The sequence below is a fragment of the Hyperolius riggenbachi genome, chromosome 1, assembly GCF_040937935.1.
Source record: "Hyperolius riggenbachi isolate aHypRig1 chromosome 1, aHypRig1.pri, whole genome shotgun sequence".
Taxonomy (NCBI): Eukaryota; Metazoa; Chordata; class Amphibia; order Anura; family Hyperoliidae; genus Hyperolius; species Hyperolius riggenbachi.
In genome coordinates, this window is record NC_090646.1 from 13320400 (window position 1) to 13344338 (window position 23939).

At 43.6% G+C, this 23939-nt stretch overlaps 1 protein-coding gene across 4 annotated transcripts in view; it reads right to left on the reverse strand.

Moving 5' to 3' along the window:
* The window catches only part of LOC137544954 (uncharacterized), a 254449-nt gene that overhangs the window by 19256 nt on the left and 211254 nt on the right, over window positions 1–23939 (reverse strand). For 3 of the 4 annotated variants that reach the window (XR_011025953.1, XR_011025952.1, XR_011025951.1), the window contains exon 7: window positions 20501–21225. Coding sequence is in view for 1 of the 4 variants with exons in the window: in XM_068266061.1 (XP_068122162.1) it covers window positions 21022–21225 (204 nt within the window). In the remaining 3 variants the exon portion in view is untranslated. Of the gene's footprint in view, window positions 1–20486; window positions 21226–23939 lie in introns of those variants that run through there. The other variant, XM_068266061.1, reaches the window with a different exon arrangement.

The window sequence follows — 23939 nt, forward strand, 5'->3', positions numbered from 1 at the left end:
ACAGGTATGCTGTGGCAGGATCACTGAACAGCTATGCAGTGGCAGTATCACAGTACAGGTATGCAGTGGGCTGAGGGCTCACTGAACAGAACAGGTATGCTGTGGCAGGATCACTGAACAGGTATGCAGTGGCAGGATCACAGTACAGGTATGCAGTGGGCTGAGGGCTCACTGAACAGAACAGGTATGCTGTGGCAGGATCACTGAACAGCTATGCAGTGGCAGGATCACAGTACAGGTATGCAGTGGGCTGAGGGCTCACTGAACAGAACAGGTATGCTGTGGCAGGATCACTGAACAGCTATGCAGTGGCAGGATCACAGTACAGGTATGCAGTGGGCTGAGGGCTCACTGAACAGAACAGGTATGCAGCCAGGAAGAAGTTAAGCCTAACTAATCTTTCCCTGAGAGACAGTCTGCAGCAGCTCGCCCTACTCTGACTAATGCAGGCACACGAGTGGCCGTAATGGCCGCCGCTGCCTGCCTTATATAAGGGGGGGTGGGGCTCCAGGGGCTAGTGTAGCCTAATTGGCTACACTGGGCCTGCTGACTGTGATGTAGAGGGTCAAAGTTGACCCTCAGGTGCATTATGGGGCGAACCGAACTTCTTCCGCAAAAGGTTCGCGTGCGGTACCCGCACGCGAACCACCTAAGTTGGCGCGAACCCCGTTCGCCGGCGAACCGTTCGGCCCAACTCTACTCAGATATGCAATATTGATTTTATTTGATTTTATTGGGTTGATCATATTGATCTTGAAAGATCATATAACAAATTATTATCCCTTATAGGTGATTTATTGTGGTATTGTTGACTTCTAAGGGGCTTGAGCGCTGTGTTATTGGTGTTTAATATTAGAACAACAGTGACTGTCCAGCTGATCAAATTTAATCTGTCCACAATGAAGCAACGACCTTATTATCTTCTTGTATGTAGGTAGGCATAGGTAGGAGTCCCAGTTTAGGTAGGTAGGCATAGGTAGGTCCCCTAGTATAGGTAGGTAGGTAGGTGTCCCCGTATAGGTAAGTAGGTGCCCCAGTAGTTAGGTAGGCATAGGTAGGTGTCCCAGTATAGATAGTTAGGCAGGGCCTGGCTGGCACAGTAATAACAATTACCAAGGTCCAGCTGCAACAGATAGGGCTGTATAATGTCAGTGAGCAACACACACACACACAAAAAAAAAACACATCTGGAAAACATTAGCTCTCAAAAGAGCTGTTGAGGGGTGCTATTTTAGCAATAACAATCAGCCAGGAGCAAGCCAAGACCAAGAGCCTAACTAATCTTTCCCTAGGAGAACAAGTCTGCAGCAGCTCGCCCTACTCTCCCTATAGCAGGCGCACGAGTGAGGGTAATGGCCGGCGCTCCCTGCCTTATATAAGGGGGGGGGCTCCAGGGCTTAGTGTAGCCTGAATGGCTACAATGTGCCTGCTGACAGTGATGCAGAGGGTCAAAGTTGACCCTCATAGTGCATTATGGGGCGAATCTAACTTCAAAAAGACATTGTAGTTTTTGAGAAAATCGAATTTAAAAATGCAAAGAGAAACATTTTTTTAAAGTGGTTTTTTTTCGAAGTTTAAAAACCATTTTTCTTTACATTTTTTACATTGCTTTTCTCAAAAACTATATAGTCTATTTGGAATTTTTTTTTTCCCCTTGTACCCACTATTCCCTTTAACATAGGTAACGATTTTGGTGTCAATAGCATGTATGGGGACTTTGCTATTAACCTCCAAAGTCGGGACAAAATTACACGAAATTTTGTGAAAATCACGCACATTTTTAACGCGAAATTACGAATGACTGCGAAATCAATTTAGTTTGCAAATTTTAATTATGTATAGGCATAATTGCGAAAATCTACGCTAAATTTAGCGCAATCGTAATTTTGCTGATTACGATCATCGCTATGTGAGAGGAACAGGAGTGCTCTAGAGGACCCAGAGCCTTCTCTCTCCATAGGTAAGTATCTGTTTTGTTTTTTAGGTTCAGTGTACACTGGCTTTAAAACAAACAATGGTCTGCACTATTTCTTCCAGTAAGGAATAGGTAGAGAAACTCAGCCCCAAACCACCTGGGCATACCTTCTAAGGCTCTCTATTACCTATGTCAGCGTATTTGCTCAACATCTTTTCCCATGCTTCTTTTGTTTTAACCCTCTCCCTTTTTTATTGCCTAATCTCTGACTCCCAGAAAATCGTTCATGTGGTTGCACCATTCCTCGAACATTGGAGTCTGTCTGCTATTCCAATATTCTACAATTTATGCTCTGACTACCAAGATCCCTACTTCTTTAATAAAGGCTACTGGCTCATTATCCGAAGTGTTAGGCATACCAAATATAGCTAATTCAGCTGTAAGCGTATTTTCCCTTTCCGACCCTTTTCCCCCAAAGTAGCTAATATCATCCCATAATTTTTGAATATGAAATCTGCTCCACCAGATATTGAGTTCATCGCCTAAATATTTACTACAGCGCCAACATCTATCACTGTTTGTTTTTGATATTTTTTTCATTCTTGTTGGGGTTAGAAACCATCTCACAATAAGTTTATACTGAATAAATTGTAATCTTGAGTCATGGATCTTACGAACCCCTCGGCAAATGTAAGGCCATGCTTTATTTAGTCCTGGATCTAACTCTCTCTCCCATACAAAATGGGATTGGCACAGCATGGCACACAATTCCACAGGCCTTGGGTAAAGCACCACTTAAGGACCGCCTAACGCCGATAGGCGGCGGCGGGTTTAAGTGGTTATTACATGGAAACGGCCACTCGTTCGAGCGGCCTTTCCATGTAAGTTCACGGAGGGTGTCTCCGTGAACAGTGTGTGAGCCGCCGATCGCGGCTCGCACGCCTAATGTAAACACTCGGGGAAGAAATCCCCGCTGTTTACATCAATACGGCGCTGCTGCGCAGCAGCGCCGTAAGGCAGATCGGCGATCCCCAGCCTCTGATCGGCCGGGGATCGCCGGCATATGATAGGCTGAAGCCTATCCGGCGCAGGTCGGATATCCGTCCTGCGCCGCTCTGATGAAGGAGGGGAGGGAGGTAAGCGGAGGGAGCGCGGAGAACGCTGCGGAGGGGGGCTTTGAGAAGCCCCCCCCCCCCCGCTAATCACAACTAGCCGGCGGCGATCAGACCCCTCTCAGCAGGACATCCCACTAGTGGGGAAAAAAGGGGGGAAGTCTGGTCACCCCGGCTGCCACACGATCTGTGCTGTGGGCTGAATAGCCCACGCAGCACAGTTTTTACCAAACACCCCTGGTCCTTAAGTGTTTAAGGAAGTTATAATAAGTGGATATTAGGCACTCCGGATGATTCAATGTATAGATTTTTTTTTTCCCAAAATATTAGATTTTCCTTTAATTTGTCTACCCCTCTTTTCACCCTGTTGATAAAGCTTTTAACTTGCACAATCCACTACATCCAACTATGATTTTCAATTGTTCTAATTTCATTTTTTAGTTTGTTCTTGGTAAACCTATTTAGGTTGCTTGCAGGGTCTGGCAAAGATTGATGCAGAAAATCAAATTGCTAAGGATCTCAAGTATAATGCAAATAAGTTTTACAGGTATATCAACTCTAAAAAAAGAATGGTGGGCTACAAATAAATCAGAAATGATGAGGGAGGGAACTCAGTGGTGGATGACTGAAGTAGGGCAGGGTTATTGAATGCTTGCTCTGCTTCTGGCTCCACAAACGAGACATCATTGTTGCATATTATAGATGTGGAAGGGTCCCAATCTTCCAATTTTTATATTAAATACTTAATGCAGGAAGGAGTGAAGGCAAGTAAATAAAATAAAAATGGATAAGATACCTGACCAGCATGGCATACATCCTCGGGTGCTAAGGGAATTAAGTTCAGTAATCGATAAACCCATTTATCTTTTATGACTCTCTTTCAAGTGGGATAGTTAAAAATCAGCAGCTCCAGCCTGCTGATCACCTGACATCTAACTGCTAAACAGTAACCAGCACAACTGCCATCTTTATGTTTACTATTTACCTGCATCAGTGTTTACTTCAGCTTACATCTGGAAATATGCCTGAAGAAGGGGACTAGATCCCAGAAAGCTTGCATCATTTAACTCTATTAGTTAGCCATTTTAAAGGTATTACTTTTACAAGACTTTGTTTTTTTCTACCTACATAAAGTGGGATAGTTCCAGTTGATTGGTGTACAGCCAACGTTTTCCAATTAAGTGCACAAAATCAGATTGGGGAAATTATAGACCTGTAAGCTTAACATAAATTGCATGCAAGAGGTTCCTTAGATATGTTATACAAGTCTTCAGAGCAGAGAATAATCTAATTTCTCAGCATCCACATGGGTTTACCAAGGACAGGTCCTGTTTGAATAATACACTCAGCTTTTACGAGGTGGTGAATGCTAGTGTGGATATGGGAAATGCTGTAGATGTGATGTACTTGGACTTTGCAAAGGCAATTGATACTGTTCACAACAGTCTGCTGCAAAAAGTTGAGGATGCAAGGACTGGAGAAGAATCTGTGTTCATGGATAGGGAACTAGCCAAATGACATAAAGCAAGGTGTTGTGGTCAGTGGATCATATTCAAAATGGGTGACTGTTAGCAGTGGGTTCACACAGGGGTCAGTTCTGAATCCAGTTACTCTTCAACAGTGTTGCTCACAAATTTCACTTTTGCATTGAAAATGGGATTTTGGTTTTTGACAAAATATGCAATATCTTTTTTTATTATTTTTACCACGAAAATTTTATTTTTACAGCCAAAACATGAAAGAACTGTATTTTTACCACGTAAATTTGTTTATTTTAGCACAAAACATGAGCAAAAAATTAGAAATAATTACAAATCTAATCCTACTAATATTATAAATGGGAAAGTTCGGATGTTTGGATGTTCGGATGTTTGGATGTTTGTTATTGATGACGCAAAAACGGCTGAACGGATTTGAATGAAATTTGGCACACACATAGTACATTACCTGGAATAAAGTATAGGATACTTTTTATTATCATAACCAAAAAGGGGGCGGAGACAAATACAAATTTCACTGGGAAAATGTAAACTGCAGTCATTCTTACACTGTTAATGGTAGAGTTCTCAAACTTTGCACAGTTGGTCATTGGGTGACTGGGATTAATATTTAGAAAAGTAGGTGGAGCCTACAAAAGGCACTCAAAATTCACCTATTGATTTTCAAGGGGAATATTTACATTGCTGTAATTCTTGCACTGTTAATGGCACAAGCCTCAAACCTGGTACAGTTGGTCATTGGGTGACTGGGGTTCAAATTAAGAAAAGGGGTGGAGCCACAAACAGCCAATCAGATTTGTTTAATGTCAATGCAAATTATTAATGCCAAAGATCACAAAGCTCACAAACTTGGTCATTGAGTAATTTATTAATTGTGTGTTATGGTTAGAAAAAGTGGGAGCACCCAACACCAGCCAGATACATAACCAGGCAACAACCAGGTCATCAGTAGGCGGAGACAAATACACATTTTACTGGGAAAATGTAAACTGCAGCCATTCTTACACTGTTAATGGTAGGGTTCTCAAACTTTGCACAGTTGGTCACTGGGTGACTAGGATTAATATTCAGAAAAGTAGGTGGAGCCTACAAAATCCAATCAAAATTCACCTATTCATTTTCAAGGGAAGTATTTCATTGTTGTCATTCTTGCACTGTTAATGGCACAAGCCTCAAACCTGGTAGAGTTGGCCATTTGGTGACTGGGGTTCAAATTCAGAAAAGGAGGTGAAGCCATAGTCAATCAGATTTGTTTTATTTCAATGCAAATCAAAAATGCCAAAATCCACAAAGCTCACAAACTTGGTAATTGAGTCATTGTGTGTTAGGATTAGAAAAAGTGGTCAGAGCCAACACTAGCCAAATACATACCCGGGCAACGCCGGGCGACCAGCTAGTACAAAATAATTTTCAATGGCCTTTTCACTTGAAAGTCACATTTTTACATTATTTTCACGAACATTAATGTGAAAAGAATACTGGCATTTTCGCACATCACTGCACTTCAATATATACTTATTAATATTCTAGCAGATACATACAGATACATACACGATACATACACGATACATACACGATACATACTAAGACATATGACTAGATTGTGAGCTCCTCTGAGGGACAGTAAGTGACAAGACAATATACTCTGTACAGCGCTGTGGATGATGTCAGCGCGATATAAATACTAAATAATAATAATAATAATGAAGTAGAAAGCCATGTTGCTATTTTTTGCAGATGATACAAAGTTGAGCAGAATTATCAACTCTCAGGGCTCTTCCACATTAGATAACGCATGCGCGAACCTTATTTTGTGCACACTTTTGACCTGCAGCGTGACGTCGGGAAGTTGCGGTTCAACGCTAGTTTTGATTTACCCGACAGCAAAACGCTGGCGCTGGACAATTAAAAGCTCCCAGATGCGTTATGTCACTTTATCTAATGTAAAAGGCAACATGAGAGTCAAATAGACTTACTGGCTCACAGCATCCTGGGAGTGATCCGTCAAAATGGACTGATCAGCTCCTAGTATGAAAGAGTCCTCAGACAGATAGTGACAAATTGCAACAGGATCTGGATAGGATGGCTATATGGGCACATAAATGGCAGATGAAATTCAATGGTGAAAAATGTAAAGTCATGCATTTTGGTCGTACCAATGGTCTAGCACCATACAAAATAAACGGGATTCCGATAGTCAAGTGGTATGCGGAAACACAAAAGTATAACAGTGAAAACAGGAACCTAATGTGGTGTGGTATTTCAGTAACAAAAAAAAGTTCCCCTGGGAGGTACTTACCTCGGTAGGGAAAGCCTCAGGGTCTCAATGAGGCTCCCCCTCCCCTGTAGCTGCAGGCAGTCCCTCGCTGGCTCCCCCGAAGTCTCCGGCAATCCTCCCCCGACAAGCCTGACAAGGCTAGATATATACACCTTCCCTGGCTCCAGTAGGGGCGCTGTTGCGGCTTTCAGCACGGAGATAGGCGGAAATAGCCGATCTCTGTTGGGTCCGCTCTGCTACGCAGGGGCAGGAGACTTGCGCCTGTGCAGTAAAGTGGGCCAACAGTGATCGGCTATTTCTGCCTATCTCCGAGGCGGAAAGCCGATACTGCGCCTGCGCTGGAGCCCGGGAGGTAAATATTTACATCCCCGCTGTTCGGAGGGGCACAGCGAGACCCCCGTGGGACACAGGAGGATGGGGGAAGCCTCGATCAGATCCGGAGGCTTCCCCCACCCGAGGTGAGTACCCCCCAGGGGAACTTTTTTTAGTTACAGGTTTTCTTTAAGTTAGTGTAAGTAATCAATAAATGGGTACTCACACTTATAACCAGTATAATTGCATGTGGGGAAGTAGTGTCCCCATTCAAACTTTAAGGTACAGGTGTGGTCACTTCTCCAAAAGAAACATTTTTTTCAGATTTTTATTTTGACAAAGTTTATTGTAGATTTTGAAAATTAACAAAGGAAATTATGTTAAACAGACATTTATAAAAGTACAGTTACAGAAGGCTGCCCAAACAACTGATACGTCATTACAAATAAACGTATCCAATGGTTTAACAAGCATGAGCAAAAAGCTGCTGTAGACAGATTGCACAAATAATGCATTAAAGTGCATAAATAATGTATGATACAATGAATTGGTTGTGTAGTATGGATAATTAATAGAAGATTAGTAGCAAAGAAAATATTCTCATATTTTTATTTTCAGTTATATAGCTTTCTTCGTATAACATTGCATCATTCTCTAATACTTGCAGTTTACAAATTACACTCTGCATTTTAATCTACGAAACAGGGGAGAGCTATTGACGCTTTGAACTTTCCTGCAGTAAAACTCTAAACAAACAAGAAATAGGGAGAGACAGATTGAGATAAGTGCTTCAGAAAACAGCACTGGTCCGATGGCTCAGAGAAACTCTTTTGCATAGATAACAACAGAAGTTGCTTAACTCTTCCTGTACTGGAAACAATATGAGACTCATATCTCTGCTGCTAATGTTTTATTTCTTAGCTGTACCATACATACAATTCATTATATTATAAGTTTATTTTCACTTAAGACTCCCTTTAACCACCCTGGCGTTCTATTAAGATCGCCAGGGCGGCTGCGGGAGGGCTTTTTTTTAATAATAAAAAAAAAACTATTACATGCAGCCAACTGAAAGTTGGCTGCATGAAATCCCACTAGAGGGCGCTCCCGCCTCCGGCGATCAGAAGTAACAAGAAAGGCCGCGATGAGCAGCCTTTCTTGTTTCACTTTCCTCATCGCCATGGCGTCAAGCGGAGTGACGTCATGGACGTCAGCCGACGTCCTGACGTCAGCCGCCTCCGATCCAGCCCTTAGCGCTGGCCGGAACTGTTTGGTCCGGCTGCGCTGGGCTCGGGCGGCTGGGGGGACCCTCTTTCGCCGCTGCACGCATTGGATCGCCGTGCTGCGGCGGCGATCAGGTAGCACACGCGGCTGGCAAAGTGCCGGCTGCGTGTGCACCTTTTTACTTGAAGAATATTGGCCCAGCAGGGCCTGAGCGGCACCCTCCGGCAGTAATGGACGAGCTGAGCTCGTCCATACCGCTAAGGTGGTTAAGATAAGATAGAGTAATGTATGATAAGAGCTCAAAGGTACTACCGTGACTTGCATATCGATAGTCAAAGAGAAAACGTGATGTAAGCAATACTGACCCGTCCACTGGGACTGATGACAATTAAACACTACTTCTGAGACATAGTAGGATCTCAGCTAGGCTGAAGCTAGGGCATTTTCCTCTTTGTATGTATCATTTACACAATCTGCTGAATTGAATACAGGTAGTCCCCGGGTTACGAATGTCCGACTTACGAACGACCCACCGATACGAACGGCGCGACCGTAGCTCCGCCCCGTCGCATGACGTCATGGCCGCTGGGGACTACCTGTTCTGGCCCCCTGAAAAAGAAAAATATGGGCAGCGTAAGGAAAGAAGAGGCCTACTCACCTGATCCGCGGCGGTAGAAGGTGCCCTCGTGGTGCCCGGAAGGTCCGCAGCCCGTCCTCTCGCTTCCTCCATGGCTACCCGGCGGCTCCTGGCTTCACATGCGGCGCATAATGACGCAATTAGGAAGCGCTGCCACTAGGGGGCTCTTCCTGATTACGTCATTATGCGCCGCATGTGAAGCCAGGAGCCGCCGGGGAGCCATGGAGGAACCTTCCGGGCACCACGAGGGCACCTTCTACCGCCGCGGATCAGGTGAGTAGGCCTCTTCTTACCTTATGCTGCCCATATTTTTCTTTTTCAGGGGGCCAGAACACCTGTCCCGACTTGCGGACCAATTCAGGTTAAGAACGAGTGGGCAGTCACTATCTCGTTTGTTAAGCGAGGACTACCTGTATGTCTTTACTTGTAGAGGAACTTGCAGCTGGCCAACAATGACTTGGTTACCAAGAATGTCACTAATACATTATAGGCTAGATCAGCTTTATTGAAGAGTATCTAGCTAGGGATGAGCGTAATGACCTAATTACGAATTTCCGAAATTTCGCGAAATTACTACAATTACGATTTTAGCAGTAATCGAAATTTCGTAATTTTCGCCAATTACGCAAATTTTCGTAATTACGATTACGAAATTTAGTATTTTAAAGTTTGCAAAGGTTTCTATCCCTCTAGATGCCTAAAATGAATAACCAACCAACCTCCTCCTCCTCCTCCCTCTCTCCCTCTCTCCCTCTCTCCCTCTCTCCCTCTCTCCCTCTCTCCCTCTCTCCCTCTCTCCCTCTCTCCCTCTCTCCCTCTCTCCCTCTCTCCCTCTCTCCCTCTCTCCCTCTCTCCCTCTCTCCCTCTCTCTCTCTCTCTCTCTCTCTTTTGTAGTATTTCAAAACCATACTCACATTCATGACATGTCCAGGGATCAAACCCAGGCCAACCACATGGAAGACAGCTATGCTCACCACCATACCACCAAACACACACTAAATAGACTGCTAACCTAAATCTTACTTGTAGACAGTCATATGAGACACATGCTGGGTGCAGGGCTTTGTGATTGGACCATGGACCATGCGATAGAGTGAGGTGCAAAAATGAAATCATGCCTAGCAGAGGATGGTTTCACAGTGCTAAATGCTAGGCTGGCTGTGGTGCAATTGGTTAGTGTGTCTGGCTGGTAACAGCAAGGTTACAGGTTCAATTCCATCCAGGCATGTCTTTTCCTTTTGCGTTCAACAGTTGTCCAAACAGAGCCAACAGAGCCCCAGATAGCCATGTAGAGTTAGGTCACAGCTAGCCTGGCTGTGGTGCAATTGGTTAGTGTGTCTGGCTGGTAACAGCAAGGTTACAGGTTCGATTCCATCCAGGCATGTCTTTTCCTTTTGCGTTCAACAGTTGTCCAAACAGAGCCAACAGAGCCCCAGATAGCCATGTAGAGTTAGGTCACAGCTAGCCTGGCTGTGGTGCAATTGGTTAGTGTGTCTGGCTGGTAACAGCAAGGTTACAGGTTCGATTCCATCCAGGCATGTCTTTTCCTTTTGCGTTCAACAGTTGTCCAAACAGAGCCAACAGAGCCCCAGATAGCCATGTAGAGTTAGGTCACAGCTAGCCTGGCTGTGGTGCAATTGGTTAGTGTGTCTGGCTGGTAACAGCAAGGTTACAGGTTCGATTCCATCCAGGCATGTCTTTTCCTTTTGCGTTCAACAGTTGTCCAAACAGAGCCAACAGAGCCCCAGATAGCCATGTAGAGTTAGGTCACAGCTAGCCTGGCTGTGGTGCAATTGGTTAGTGTGTCTGGCTGGTAACAGCAAGGTTACAGGTTCGATTCCATCCAGGCATGTCTTTTCCTTTTGCGTGCGCGCGCTGCGCCATTGAACCCCATGGGGTATTTTGCGTGCGTAAAACTTTACGCATGCAAAACTTTGTGCTCGGTGTTTGGACAACTGTTGAACTCAAAAGGAAAAGACATGCCTGGATGGAATCGAACCTGTAACCTTGCTGTTACCAGCCAGACACACTAACCAATTGCACCACAGCCAGGCTAGCTGTGACCTAACTCTACATGGCTATCTGGGGCTCTGTTGGCTCTGTTTGGACAACTGTTGAACGCAAAAGGAAAAGACATGCCTGGATGGAATCGAACCTGTAACCTTGCTGTTACCAGCCAGACGCACTAACCAATTGCACCACAGCCAGCCTAGCATTTAGCATTGTGAAACCATCCTCTGCTAGGCATGATTTCATTTTTGCACCTCACTCTATCGCATGGTCCATGGTCCAATCACAAAGCCCTGCACCCAGCATGTGTCTCATATGACTGTCTACAAGTAAGATTTAGGTTAGCAGTCTATTTAGTGTGTGTTTGGTGGTATGGTGGTGAGCATAGCTGTCTTCCATGTGGTTGGCCTGGGTTTGATCCCTGGACATGTCATGAATGTGAGTATGGTTTTGAAATACTACAAATGAGAGAGAGAGGAGGAGGAGGAGGAGGTTGGTTATTCATTTTAGGCATCTAGAGGGATAGAAACCCTTACAAACCTGAAAAAGTAAAATTTCGCTTGGAGACACGAAATTCGTCATTACGGGAGTGAAATTTCGATTACGAAATTGTAAATTACGATTTGAAAATTAATTACGAAATTACGAATTTGGGTCGTAATGTTAAATTTCGCATTCGTAATAAAAGCAGTTCGAAATTTCGAAAATTTCGGCTCATCTCTATATCTAGCTTCACTACCAGATATATTTGGGCAGAGTGTCAGTTATGCTAGGAAATATAAACAGGTTAAACAATTAATAAAGGCCTCGGGTAGCACTGAAGCTTGGTGAACAGCAGTTTACTGCACATTGAAATCGATCTTAAACTTGTATAACCTTTAAAATGCTCTGATGATTGAGAGAAACTGATAAAACATAACCAAGCACTTACACAAACAGCTGAACTGGAACCCTTATACCTTCCTTCCTATGTCTCACTTGGTTTGCTAGAGAAAGATTTAAACTTACTAATATTATAAACTAGCTGATGACCCGGCATTGCCCGGGTATGTATTTGGCCGCTGTTGGCTTCGCCCACTTTACCTAACCCTAACACACAATTACTTAATGACCAAGTTTGTGAGCTTTGCGGTCTTTGGCATCGATAATTTGCATTGAAATAAAATAAATCTGATTGGATGTGGCTCCACCCCTTTTCTGAATTTTAACCCCAATCACCCAATGGCCAAATGTACCAGGTACAGGTGATTAACAGTGCAAGAGGCTTGTGCCATTAACAGTGCAAGAATAGCATTAATTAAATATTCCCCTTAAATATTAATAGGTGGATTTTTATTGGCTTTTGTAGGCTCCACCCACTTTTCTGAATATTAATCTCAGTCAACCAGTGACCAACTGTGCAAAGTTTGAGAACCCTACCATTAACAGTGTAAGAATGGCTGCTGTTTACATTTTCCCAGTAATATTTGTATTTGTCTCCGCCCACCTATGACCCGGCATTGCCTGCTTATGTATTTGGCTGGTGTTGGCTGCGCCCACTTTTTCTAACCCTAACACACAATTAATCAATTACTCAATGACCAAGTTTGTGAGCTTTATGATCTTTGGCATCAATAACCTGCATTAAAATGAAACAAATCAGATTGGCTGTTTGGGGCTCCACCCCCTTATATAAATGTAAACACCAGTCATGCAATGATCAACTCTACCAGGTTTGAGGCTTGTGCCATTAACAGTGCAAGAATGGCAGAAATTAAATATTCCCCTTTAAAATCAGTAGGTCATTTTTGATTGGCTTTTGTAGGCTCCACCCACTTTTCTGAATATTAATCCCAGTCACCCAGTAACCAACTGTGCAAAGTTTGAGAACCCTACAATTAACAGTTTAAGAATGGCTGCTGTTTACATTTTGTCTTTGTCTCCGCCCACTTATGACACGGCGTTGCCCGCTTATGTATTTGGCTGGTGTTGGCTGTGCTCACTTTTCTAACCCTAACGCACAATTAATCAATTACTCAATTACCAAGTTTGTGAGCTTTGCGGTGTTTGGCATCAGTAATTTGCATTGGAATGAAACAAATCTAATTGGCTGTTTGTGGCTCCACCCCCTTTCTGAAATTGAACTCTAGTCACCCAATGATCAACTGTACCAGGTTTGAGGCTTGTGCCATTAACAGTGCGAGAATGGCAGCAATGTAAATATTCCCCTTGAAAATCAATAGGTTAATTATGATTGGCTTTTATAGACTCCACCCACTTTTCTGAATATTAATCCCAGTCACCCAACAACCAACTGTGCAAAGTTTGAGAACCCTGCCATTAACAGTGTAAGAATGGCTGCAGTTTGCATTTTCAGATGAAATTTGTATTTGTCTCCGCCCACTTTTTGGTTATGGGAATAAAAAGTATCCTAATCTTTATTCCAAAATCCGTTTAGCCATTTTTGCGTGATCGAGTAACAAACATCCAAACATCCAAACATCCGAACTTTCCCATTTATTATATTAGTAGGATTAGTAGGATGGGAACGTTCGGATGTTTGGATGTTTGTTAATCGATCACACAAAAATGGCTGAACAGATTTGAATGAAATTTGGCACACACATAGTACATTACCTGGAATAACATATCGGATACTTTTTATTCCCATAACCAAAAAGTGGGCGGAGACAAATACAAATTTCATCTGAAAAATGTAAACAGCAGCCATTCTTACACTGTTAATGGTAGGGATCTCAAACTTTACACAGTTGGTCGCTGGGTGACTGGGATTGATATTCAGAAAAGTGGGTGGAGGCTATAATAGCCAATCAAAATTCACCTATTGATTTTCAAGAGGAACATATACATTGCTGCCATTCTTGCACTGTTAATGGAACAAGCCTCAAACATGGTACAGTTGATCATTGGGTGACTGGGGTTCAAATTGAGAAGGGGGGGGGGGGTGGAGCCACATACAGCCAATCAGATTTGTTTTATTCCAATGCAAAGTATTGGTGCCAAAGCTCACAAGCTTGGCAATTGAGTAATTGATTAATTGTGTGTGAGGGTTAGGAAAATGGGCACAGTCAACACCAGCCAGATACATAATCGGGCAACGCGGGGTCATAAGTGGACAGACAAATACAACTTTTACTGGGAAAATGTAAACTGCAGCCATTCTTACACTTTTAATGGTAGGGTTATCAAACTTTGCACAGTTGGTTACTGGGTGACTGGGATTAATATTCAAAAAAGTGGACGGAGCCAATAAAAGCCAATCAAAAATTACCTATTGATTTTTAAGGGGAATATTTAATTTCTGCCATTCCTGCACTGTTAATGGCACAAGCCTCAAACCTGGTACAGTTGGTCCGAATCCGGCCGGATATCCAGAATATTGGGATCGGATATCCGAGTTTACGCAGATACCAAAAAGTTTGGATTCAGATATCCGATTTGGATCCGGATATCTGGGTATCCAGATCAATTCAGATTTTGAAAAGGGGTATCCGAGCACCCCTGGCGGCCACTCTGCTCAACCAGGAAAACTCAAGCTTGCCTATATATATCTAATAGTTTCTACGGCAGATATTTTAACCATTCTATTAGATTATATAGATTACTTACATTAGGTGTAATGTTTATTCCGAGGTATTTAATACTGTAGAAGGACCACGTAAAGGGTGCGATGGTTCTGAGGCTCTGGAGGAGACGTGTTTAGAAGTTCATTGGAAGGATAATTGATTTGCTGTTATTTAGTTTGTAATAGGAAATTCATGAAAATTCAATCTGGTCTGTATATACCGCTTTTAGAGAGGTAACTGGGTTGGTAATTGATATAATTAGGGATGATCGTATTCAGCTAATTACGATTACCCAAAATTTCGCGTAAATGTTTACAATTACGCCTATATGTAATTACAATTTGTAAATTCAATTGATTTCGTATAGTCATTCCTAATTTCACTTAAAATGTTGCTAACTTTTTTCGGAATTTTGTGCTGACTTTGGCAGTGAATAGCAAAGTCCCCATACATGCTATTGACACCAAAATGACCTTCATAAGTTAAGGAGAATAGTGTGTACAAGTCAGAAACATACTTTTTCAAAAAGATCATGTATTTTTGAGAAAATCGATTTTAAAAATGCAAAGGAAAAATGTTTTTTAAACTCAGAAATAACCATTTTTCTTTACATTTTTAAAATCAATTTTCTCAAAAACTACAAAGTTTTTTTTGGCTTGTACCCATTTTTGGTAGGAATAGCATATATGGGGGCTTTTGCTATTACCCACCAAAGTCGGCATAAAATTATGCGAAATTTCCCCCAAATTACTATTACATATGAAAAATAATTAAGATTTTCTCTAAAATTTCACATTACTATTATGATGCGTAATTGCAAATTTTAATGCAAAATTTTGCATATGAGAAATTTCGCCCCACCACTGGATATAATTGTATTGTCTGCATTAATAGCTATTTTATATGCGTTCTGGGTGAAGGGGATACCTGGAATATTACTTTGAATCTTCTCAGCTTAAAGTTTTATGAGGATAGAAAAGATGATGAGGACCAGGGGCGTGTCTTATGCCATTATATATCTGAAAGAGCTCGGAGAGGAATCCTGTGTGGAAGACTAAAGCTTGAGGCGTTTTGGTATAATGTTAAAATAGCTTTTTGAATGAAGCCCACAAATCCAAATTTCTCGAGGACTTTTTGTACGTAAACCCAGAAAACCCTGTCAAACGCCTTCTCTGCATCCAAAGCTTTTTTGTTTTTTAGATTTTAAAATCCATTAAATCTAAAATTTCGATCCTCCAAGCAGGGTGGAAACACATGTAGTTAAAGACTAGAGGCGCTCAATAAAAGTATATAAAAAAAAATTATTAAAGGGAAGAGAACTATAAGCTTACCTTCAATGATGATAATGTGCAAAGTTTAGACAGTTTAATTTATAAGGACAAGAACAACATGTTTCGTGGCCTGAAACAACTTCCTCAGGTAAAAAAGCCTTGCCCAAAGTTGTATCTAGCTCAGTGCACATTTTAACTTAAAGGCTTTATGAGCGAGACACAGCTTGGGATAAGCATTATTTACCTGAGAAAGTGGACACAAAATGTGCTGTTTTTGTCTTTATTAATAAACTAAACTTTGAACATTGTCACCATTTAAGGCAAGCTTATAGTTATCTTCCTTTGAAGCAGTTGTTTTGTTTAAAAAACTTTTATTGGGCACTTCCAGTCACTAGCTACATGGAATACACATGGGGACATCAGTTAGTAGCTTTTTTTTAATAACTTTTTTTATAGCATTGCATCATGCTGTCACAGTTGCAGTTTATGAACCACACTTTGTCTTTCCAGCTATAAAACAAAGCAGAAATAATGAAACCTTATCTCAAGCTGTGTCTCACTGTTCCTTTTGCTGTTTAACCACTTGATGACCCACCCTTTACCCCCCCTTAAGGACCAGCGCTGTTTTGAGTGATCTGTGCTGGGTGGGCTCTGCAGCCCCCAGCACAGATCAGGTTGCAGGCAGAGAGATCAGATTGCCCCCCTTTTTTCCCCCCTATGGGGATGATATGCAGGGGGGGTCTGATCTCTCCTGCTTGCCAGCATGTTGCGGGGGGGGCACCTCAAAGCCCCCCTCCGCGGCGAAATTCCCCCCTCCCTCTCCTACCTGCTCCCCCCCCCCCGGCGATCGAGGCTGCACAGGACGCTATCCGTCCTGTGCAGCCAGTGACAGGACGTCCCCTGTCACATGGCGGCGATCCCCGGCCGCTGATTGGCCGGGGATCGCCGATCTGCCTTACGGCGCTGCTGCGCAGCAGCGCCGTACAATGTAAACAAAGCGGATTATTTCCGCTTGTGTTTACATTTAGCCTGCGAGCCGCCATCGGCGGCCCGCAGGCTAATCACGGAGCCCCCCGTCGTGATTTGACAGGAAGCAGCCGCTCGCGCGAGCGGCTGCTTCCTGATTAATTAGCGTGCAGCCGGCGACGCAGATCGGCGTCGCTGGTCCTGCAGCTGCCACTTTGCCGACGCACGGTATAAGCGTGCGGTCGGCAAGTGGTTAAAGAAACAAGAGGTATGTGGAGGCTGCCATACTTATTTCCTTTTAAGCAATAACAGTTGCCAGATGCGTATCTGGAGCCGTGCATAGAGGGCTCCTGCCATAGGCGCCCCTTGTCACTAACCTCCCAGGGGGCGCATCAATTAGCAAATCAACCCTCCTTGATGGGGTGAAAAGAGGAGAGGAGTGTGTGTGTAGCTTCCGCACACACAGAGCAGACATGAGTGGGGACGCTGTGCTGAGGGCAGCAAGAAGAGTCAGGGATCATCCCTCTGGTCTTCTCTTCATGCAACAGCAAGTAAAGCTCCAGAGAGCTGCTATATAGGCATTGTTAGGTTTACAGCCTAAACTGTCAATACATTGCTCTCAGCAGGCTCACAGTACACAGCAACAGGTCAGAAGATTAAAGCTGGCCATACACTGGCCCGATTTGCCGCCGCTCGACAGCAGATTTGATCACTGGGATCAGAATCTGCTGCCTATCGTTCGCGCTAAACGCACCCGCCGATCCGATTTCCTCCCGAAATCGGATCGGTCCGTCGATTGCGCCGTGCGGGAAATTACCGTCGATCACCCGCGGGTAGGGAGTGCGTCGCTAGCGGCGGCCGATTCGATACAGGTATACATTACCTGACGCTGGCTCCCGGGCATCTTCTCTGCGCTGCACCGCTCTGTTCCTGCTCCATCCCAGCGTACATTAACTTCCTGTGTCACTCCAGTGACCAGGAAGTTCAAATAGAGGGCGCTCTATTTGAACTTCCTGGTCACGGAGTGAGACAGTGTACACTGGGATGCGGAGCGGTGCGGGATGCTGGGATGGAAAACCCGGAGCCAGCTTCAGGTAATGTATACGTAAGGGGGGGGGGGGGGGGGGGGCAGGCGGCAGGAGCTGCATGCTTTTTTCTGGTGTGATTCAGACACTACTGCAGCCAAATAGATCAGCAGGGCTGCCAGGCAACTGGTATCGTTTAAAAGGAAATAAATATGGTATCCTCTGTATACCTCTTACCAGTTCTCCTTTAAGGGTTTCAGAAAACAGGACAATATGTGATTCAATAGGTCGAATTGCTCAGAAAAGCTCTTTTGCACAGATAACAACTGATTTTTTTTTTCTTTTTTATAACTTTTCTTGAACTGGAAAAAGTTAATTTTTTTCTCCAGGTTTGCTTAACTGTAACTAAAACAATGTCTTAAGACTTACAGGAGCCTAAGCCTATTCTGAATTCTAACACAAATTACACAGGTATTGGGACCTTAAAGAGGAACTCAAAGTAAAAATAATGTGATTAAACAAGTGCTTCATTTTTACAATAATTATGTATAAATGATTTCAATCTGTGGTTGCCCATTGTAAAATCTTTCCTCTCCCTGATTTACATTCTGACATTTATCACATGGTGACATTTTTACTGCTAGCAGGTGATGTCAGTGGAAGGAGATGCTGCTTGCTTTGCAGTTGGAAACAGCTGTTATTTCCCACAATGCAATGAGGTTTACAGACAGGAAACTGCCAGGACCATGGTCCTGACATCACACTGTGGGAGGGGTTTCACCACAATATCAGCCGTACAGAACCCCCTGATGATCCGCTTGTGAAAAGGAAAAGATTTTTCATGTAAAAGTACCAGCTACTGATTGGGATGAAGTTCAATTCTTGGTTATGGTTTCTCTTTAAAACCTAACTTTGAATATACAGTATTCTGAAGCCTTTGGAAGTAGTCAGGTTTCCAATTGCTTCAGAAGTCAGGTGCATTCGCAATGCACATTTCGTGAGCACAGCCTTGAGTGCATGCACTTGTTTTCAGAAGTACTCAGGGATGTGAGTACTTCTCAAGGCTGCCCAAGAAGGGGCTAAAGGTATTTGACGTCACAGGTGTAATAACTTCAATGTGGGGTGGGGGAGGGGGGAGGGGGGGAGGGGCAGTGCTGGAACAGTAGGATATACCAGGGATGGGAAGGCTGGATGCTATGCTCTTTACATAGGTTAGTATCTCATCGTTATTTTATTACCCTGCTTCAGGTTCATTTTAAAGGATCACTATAACGAAATGTCTAAAAAATAAAACTAAAACAGATTGATTCTGGAAAGCATGCTGTAGAAGGGATAGTGAAGGGTAGGGAATTCGTTAAAAAATAAATCACCCTGTTGTTTGCACAATTACAGCAGCATGAACGTGACATCTCTTCCGACGGGCAGCTCCTGTCTGCTTGGCTAATGCTGGGGACAGACGATGGGATTTCCCGCTTGATCGACGGGATTGATTGATTATTTCTGACATGTTCGATCGAGTCTCGATCGATACAGCGGTCGATTTTGCACACTTAGCATTAGAAAATCGACTGCTGTATCAATCGAGACCCGATCGGACATGTCAGAAATAATCGATCGACCAGTTGATCGAGCGGGAAAACGCATCGTGTGTACCCAGCATAATGCTAAGTACACATCATACAATTTACTGTTAGATAGATGGTCCGATAGATAATTTCCGTCATGTTCGATCCTATTTTCGATCATTTTTCAGGTTGATTTCTCATAGAAGTGAATGGATATCAGTTTGGAAATTGATCGGAAAACGATCGGAAAATCGAACGGAAAATTGTATGGTGTGTACCCAGCATAAGATTATTAGACTGCACTGCGGGCTGGTAACGGCTTTTCAAGCAGTAAAATTGCCTCCTCCTGTGACTTTAGCCAGAGCAGATAGGGGCTGTCTGTCGGAAGAGCTCTCACATTCACGCTGCCATGAATGTGTAAACAACAGGGTGATTTATTTTTTAACAAATTCCCTACCCTTCACTATCCCTTCTACCAGCATTCTTTTCAGAATAAATCTTTTTTAGTTTTATTTTTTAGAAATTTTGCGATAGTGGTCTTTTAAGCAGTGTTAATGTGCACTTGTGCAAAATTTAACCAGCTGAGCGGTCTGGACGAGCTCAGCTCGTCCAACACCGCCAGCGGCTGCCGCTCAGGCCCTGCTGGGCCGATTTTAACGAAATAAAAAGCAGCACACGCAGCCGGCACTTTGCCAGCCGCGTGTGCTGCCTGATCGCCGCCGCTCTGCGGCGATTCGCCGCGAGCAGCGGCGAAAGAGGGCCCCCCTAGCCGCCTGAGCCCAGCGTAGCCGGAACAAAAAGTTCCGGCCAGCGCTAAGGGCTGGATCGGAGGCGGCTGACGTCAGGACGTCGGCTGACGTCGATGACGTCACTCCGCTCGTCGCTATGGCGACGATATAAGCGAAACAAGGAAGGCCGCTCATTGCGGCCTTCCTTGTTTATTCTGGGCGCCGGAGGCGATCGGAAGATCGCCTCCGGAGCGCCCTCTAGTGGGCTTTCATGCAGCCAACTTTCAGTTGGCTGCATGAAATAGTTTTTTTTTTATTTAAAAAAAACCCTCCCGCAGCCACCCTGGCGATTTAATCAGAACGCCAGGGTGGTTAAGAGAAAAGTTACTAACCTCAGAAGAAGGAAGCCTCTGTATAGTCCTGAGGATCCCCCATCCCCCTTTAAGTCCTCCATTCCAACACCGGGACACAATGAACATATTCAAAAAGGGTTGGTTGAATAGGTTGGCGTGGATGCCCTACCATCCATGTGTGAACACGGCCACCATAAAGTAGCACGGAGCCACTTGTGCACTGCTTTTTTCCTCTGTGCATGAACGGCTCCATGCTACCTGTGCCTGCACAGTGCCCCTATACCTGGGAAGAAGAAAAGGGTCCTGGCAACTAGCAGTGTGCTGAAAAAGGACCAGCGGAGCCCCCAGAGCATCCTCCATTGAGGTAAGTACATAACTTTTTTCTTTATAAATCACAGATTTGGATGGGGGGGCATTGAGATGTGGAGAAATATGTGCAGAGCAGTGGATTACAAAGCTTGCCTGACTATGGCCCATTGTAGTTGCTGGCTTCCCAGTCCCTGTCCCAAGATATAAAAAGCCAGTGAGTAAAAAGAGGAACAATTGCACCCCTGGCTAAATCACTTGTCATAATCGAATTGTTTGATCATCATATGATGATGTGTCACCCCATCCCACGTGCCCTCAATGTCTTTTTCATTTCCAAACATGGTTCTGACTTTGGCCCGGTATGGTACATCGAGCTCCGCCCTCTTCACTGAGGCCACAATCCTGATGGCTTTACCCGGTTCTATCTCCACATCGGAGCTGGATGAGAAGAGCACCTGTGGATGAAGATAAATGCATGTAAAAAAGGTAATGAATACGGAGGGGCTCACTAAAGAGTTAAAATCTCACACCAAAAAGTATGCATTTAATGAGATGCTATATTTTACAAAAATAGTGTATTGCTCTCCACCATGGGCATCAGTAACTGAACAATCAGCAACTATTTATAACTGTTTATATTATTTACTAGCAGGGGTGCTCGGATAAAATCTGAATTGATTCGGATCCGGATACCCAGATATCCGGATCCGAATCAGATATCCAAATCCGAACGTTCCGGTACCCGAATAGAATCGGATATCCGAACCCATTATCCGGGAAATCCAAATTGATTTGGCTATCCGGATAGAAAACCGGAAGTGGCCTTTAAATTGCTTCCAAAACATTTTTTTAGGGTAAATGATGCATGTAACATCATGTTTTTTTTTTTTTTTTCAAGAGAAACAGTAATTGATTATGTGGGGAGTTAAAATACAAAAGCTAACACAATACTACTCTAACAACTAACTAGCACTGCGGTACTAACTACACAATAACACAGTAATCCTATTCTCTAACCTTTACTGTAGCTAAGGCTAATAGCAGGCCAGCAGCAGGCCTGGTCTGTGCACAGCACACACAGATACAGGACCTAATAGCAGCTGCTGCAGCACAGAGTCTGACTGTCACTGAATGAAATCAAGCTATCTAACTAATAAACATAGAACAATAGTGTAGTGAAGCTGTTTAGCACTGAAAAGCTTTAGATGCATGTATCACTGTATACAGCACTTGCTAGGCCAGCAGCACTGGAGAATGTCTCTCAGTGAGCAGTCACAAGCAAGGACAAGATTTCTCATCATGGCACCCCTCCTTAATATACAGGGAGGGCTGGCCAGGGTTCACTTCTGGGATTGGGTGTTAAGGCTTAGGCTGGGAGCCCTCTGATTGGCTCAATAAGGTCAGGAGGGGCTGGCCAGGGTTCCCTTCTGTGATTGGTTGCTAGGGCTTACGCTTGGAGCCCTCTGATTGGCTCAATGACGTCATGGACATCATCTCCATAGTTACAGTATGCAGATTCGGATATCCGAACTCAGTATCTGACCAGATTCCGGATTTCAGATAGATATCCGCATTACGGTAATTTGGATAGCGCTATTTGCACAGATATCCGGAATCCGAATCCGGGTTCGGATAGTGGAAAAAGTTCGGATTATCTGGGTAGTTCGGGAATCTGCATGAACATCCCTGTTTACTAGCTGGTGGCCCAGCTTGTATGTATTTGGCTAGTGCGGGGCTATGCCCACTTTTTCAAGTTTTTTTTTTCAATTACCCAATTACCTAGTTAGTGAACTTTTCTGGTCTTTGGCATCAATAATTTGCATTGAAATGAAATAAATCTAATTGACTGTGGCTCCACCCCCTTTTCTGAATTTGAACCCCAGTCACCAAAAGGCCAACTGTACCAGGTTTGAGGCTTGTGCCATTAGCAGTGCAAGAATGGCAGCAATGTAAATATTCTCCTCTAAAATCAGTAGGTGAATTTTGATTGGCTTTTGTAGGCTCCACCCACTTTTCTGAATATTAATCTCAGTTACCCAGTGACCAGCTGTGCAAAGTTTGAGAACCCTTCCATTAACAGTGTAAGAATGGCGGCAGTTTACATTTTCACAGTAAAATTTGTATTTGTCTCCACCCACTGATGACCCGGCATTGCCCGGGTATGTATTTGGCTGCGGCTCCTTTTTGTAACCCTAACACACAATTACTCAATGACCAAGTTTGTAAGATTTGCAGTCTTTGTCATCAATAATTTGCATTGAAATGAAACAAATTTGATTGGCTATTTGTGGCTCCACCCCTTTTTCTGAATTTAAACCCCAGTCACCCAATGACCAACTGTACCAGGTTTGAGGCTTGTGCCATTAACAACAGTACAAGAATGGCAGCAATGACATTTTTTCCTTGAAAATCAATAGGTTAATATTGATTGGCTTTTGCAGGCTCCACCCACTTTTCTAAATAATAATCCCAGTCACCCAGTGACCAACTGTGCAAAGTTTGAGAGCCTTACCATTAACAGTGTAAGAATGGCTGCAGTTTACATTTTCCAGTGAAATTTGATGTCGCCGCCCCCTTTTTGGTTATGGGAATAAAAAGTATCCAATACTTTATTCCAGGTAATGTACTATGTGTGTGCCAAATTTCATTCAAATCCGTCCAGCCATTTTTGCGTGATCGAGTAACAAACATCCAAACTATAATATTAGTAGTGCATGTGCGTGTGTGTGTAAATCAGATTTCACCCATTCATGTCAATGGAAAAAATGTAAAAGGCTGCCATTCTTAAACAGTGACATGAACTTAAAGAGAACCAGAGATGAAGCACCCTCATGTATTTTATTACATTTATCAGTGGGAACATGACAGTAAACACCTACCCTGCTTTTAGTTGTATTCTTCTCAGTCTAATCTATCTGTTATCAACTGTGATAAGAATCCACCGACTATTCAGTCGAGGTTTGACCTGGAATCATTATAGCTGAGTCACTCTTCTGTGGAGTGTTTTCAAGCCCAAGCCTTCCCCCTCCTGGCTCAAATTTCATGCTTTACATGCTGAGAGCTGTGATTACATGGGAGGAGCTGCTGCTGCAGGAAAAATCTCTGTCTAACAGACAAGTGTGGCTGTGTGATCTGTGCGCTCTGTCTGTGCAGCCAGTCATCATTATTA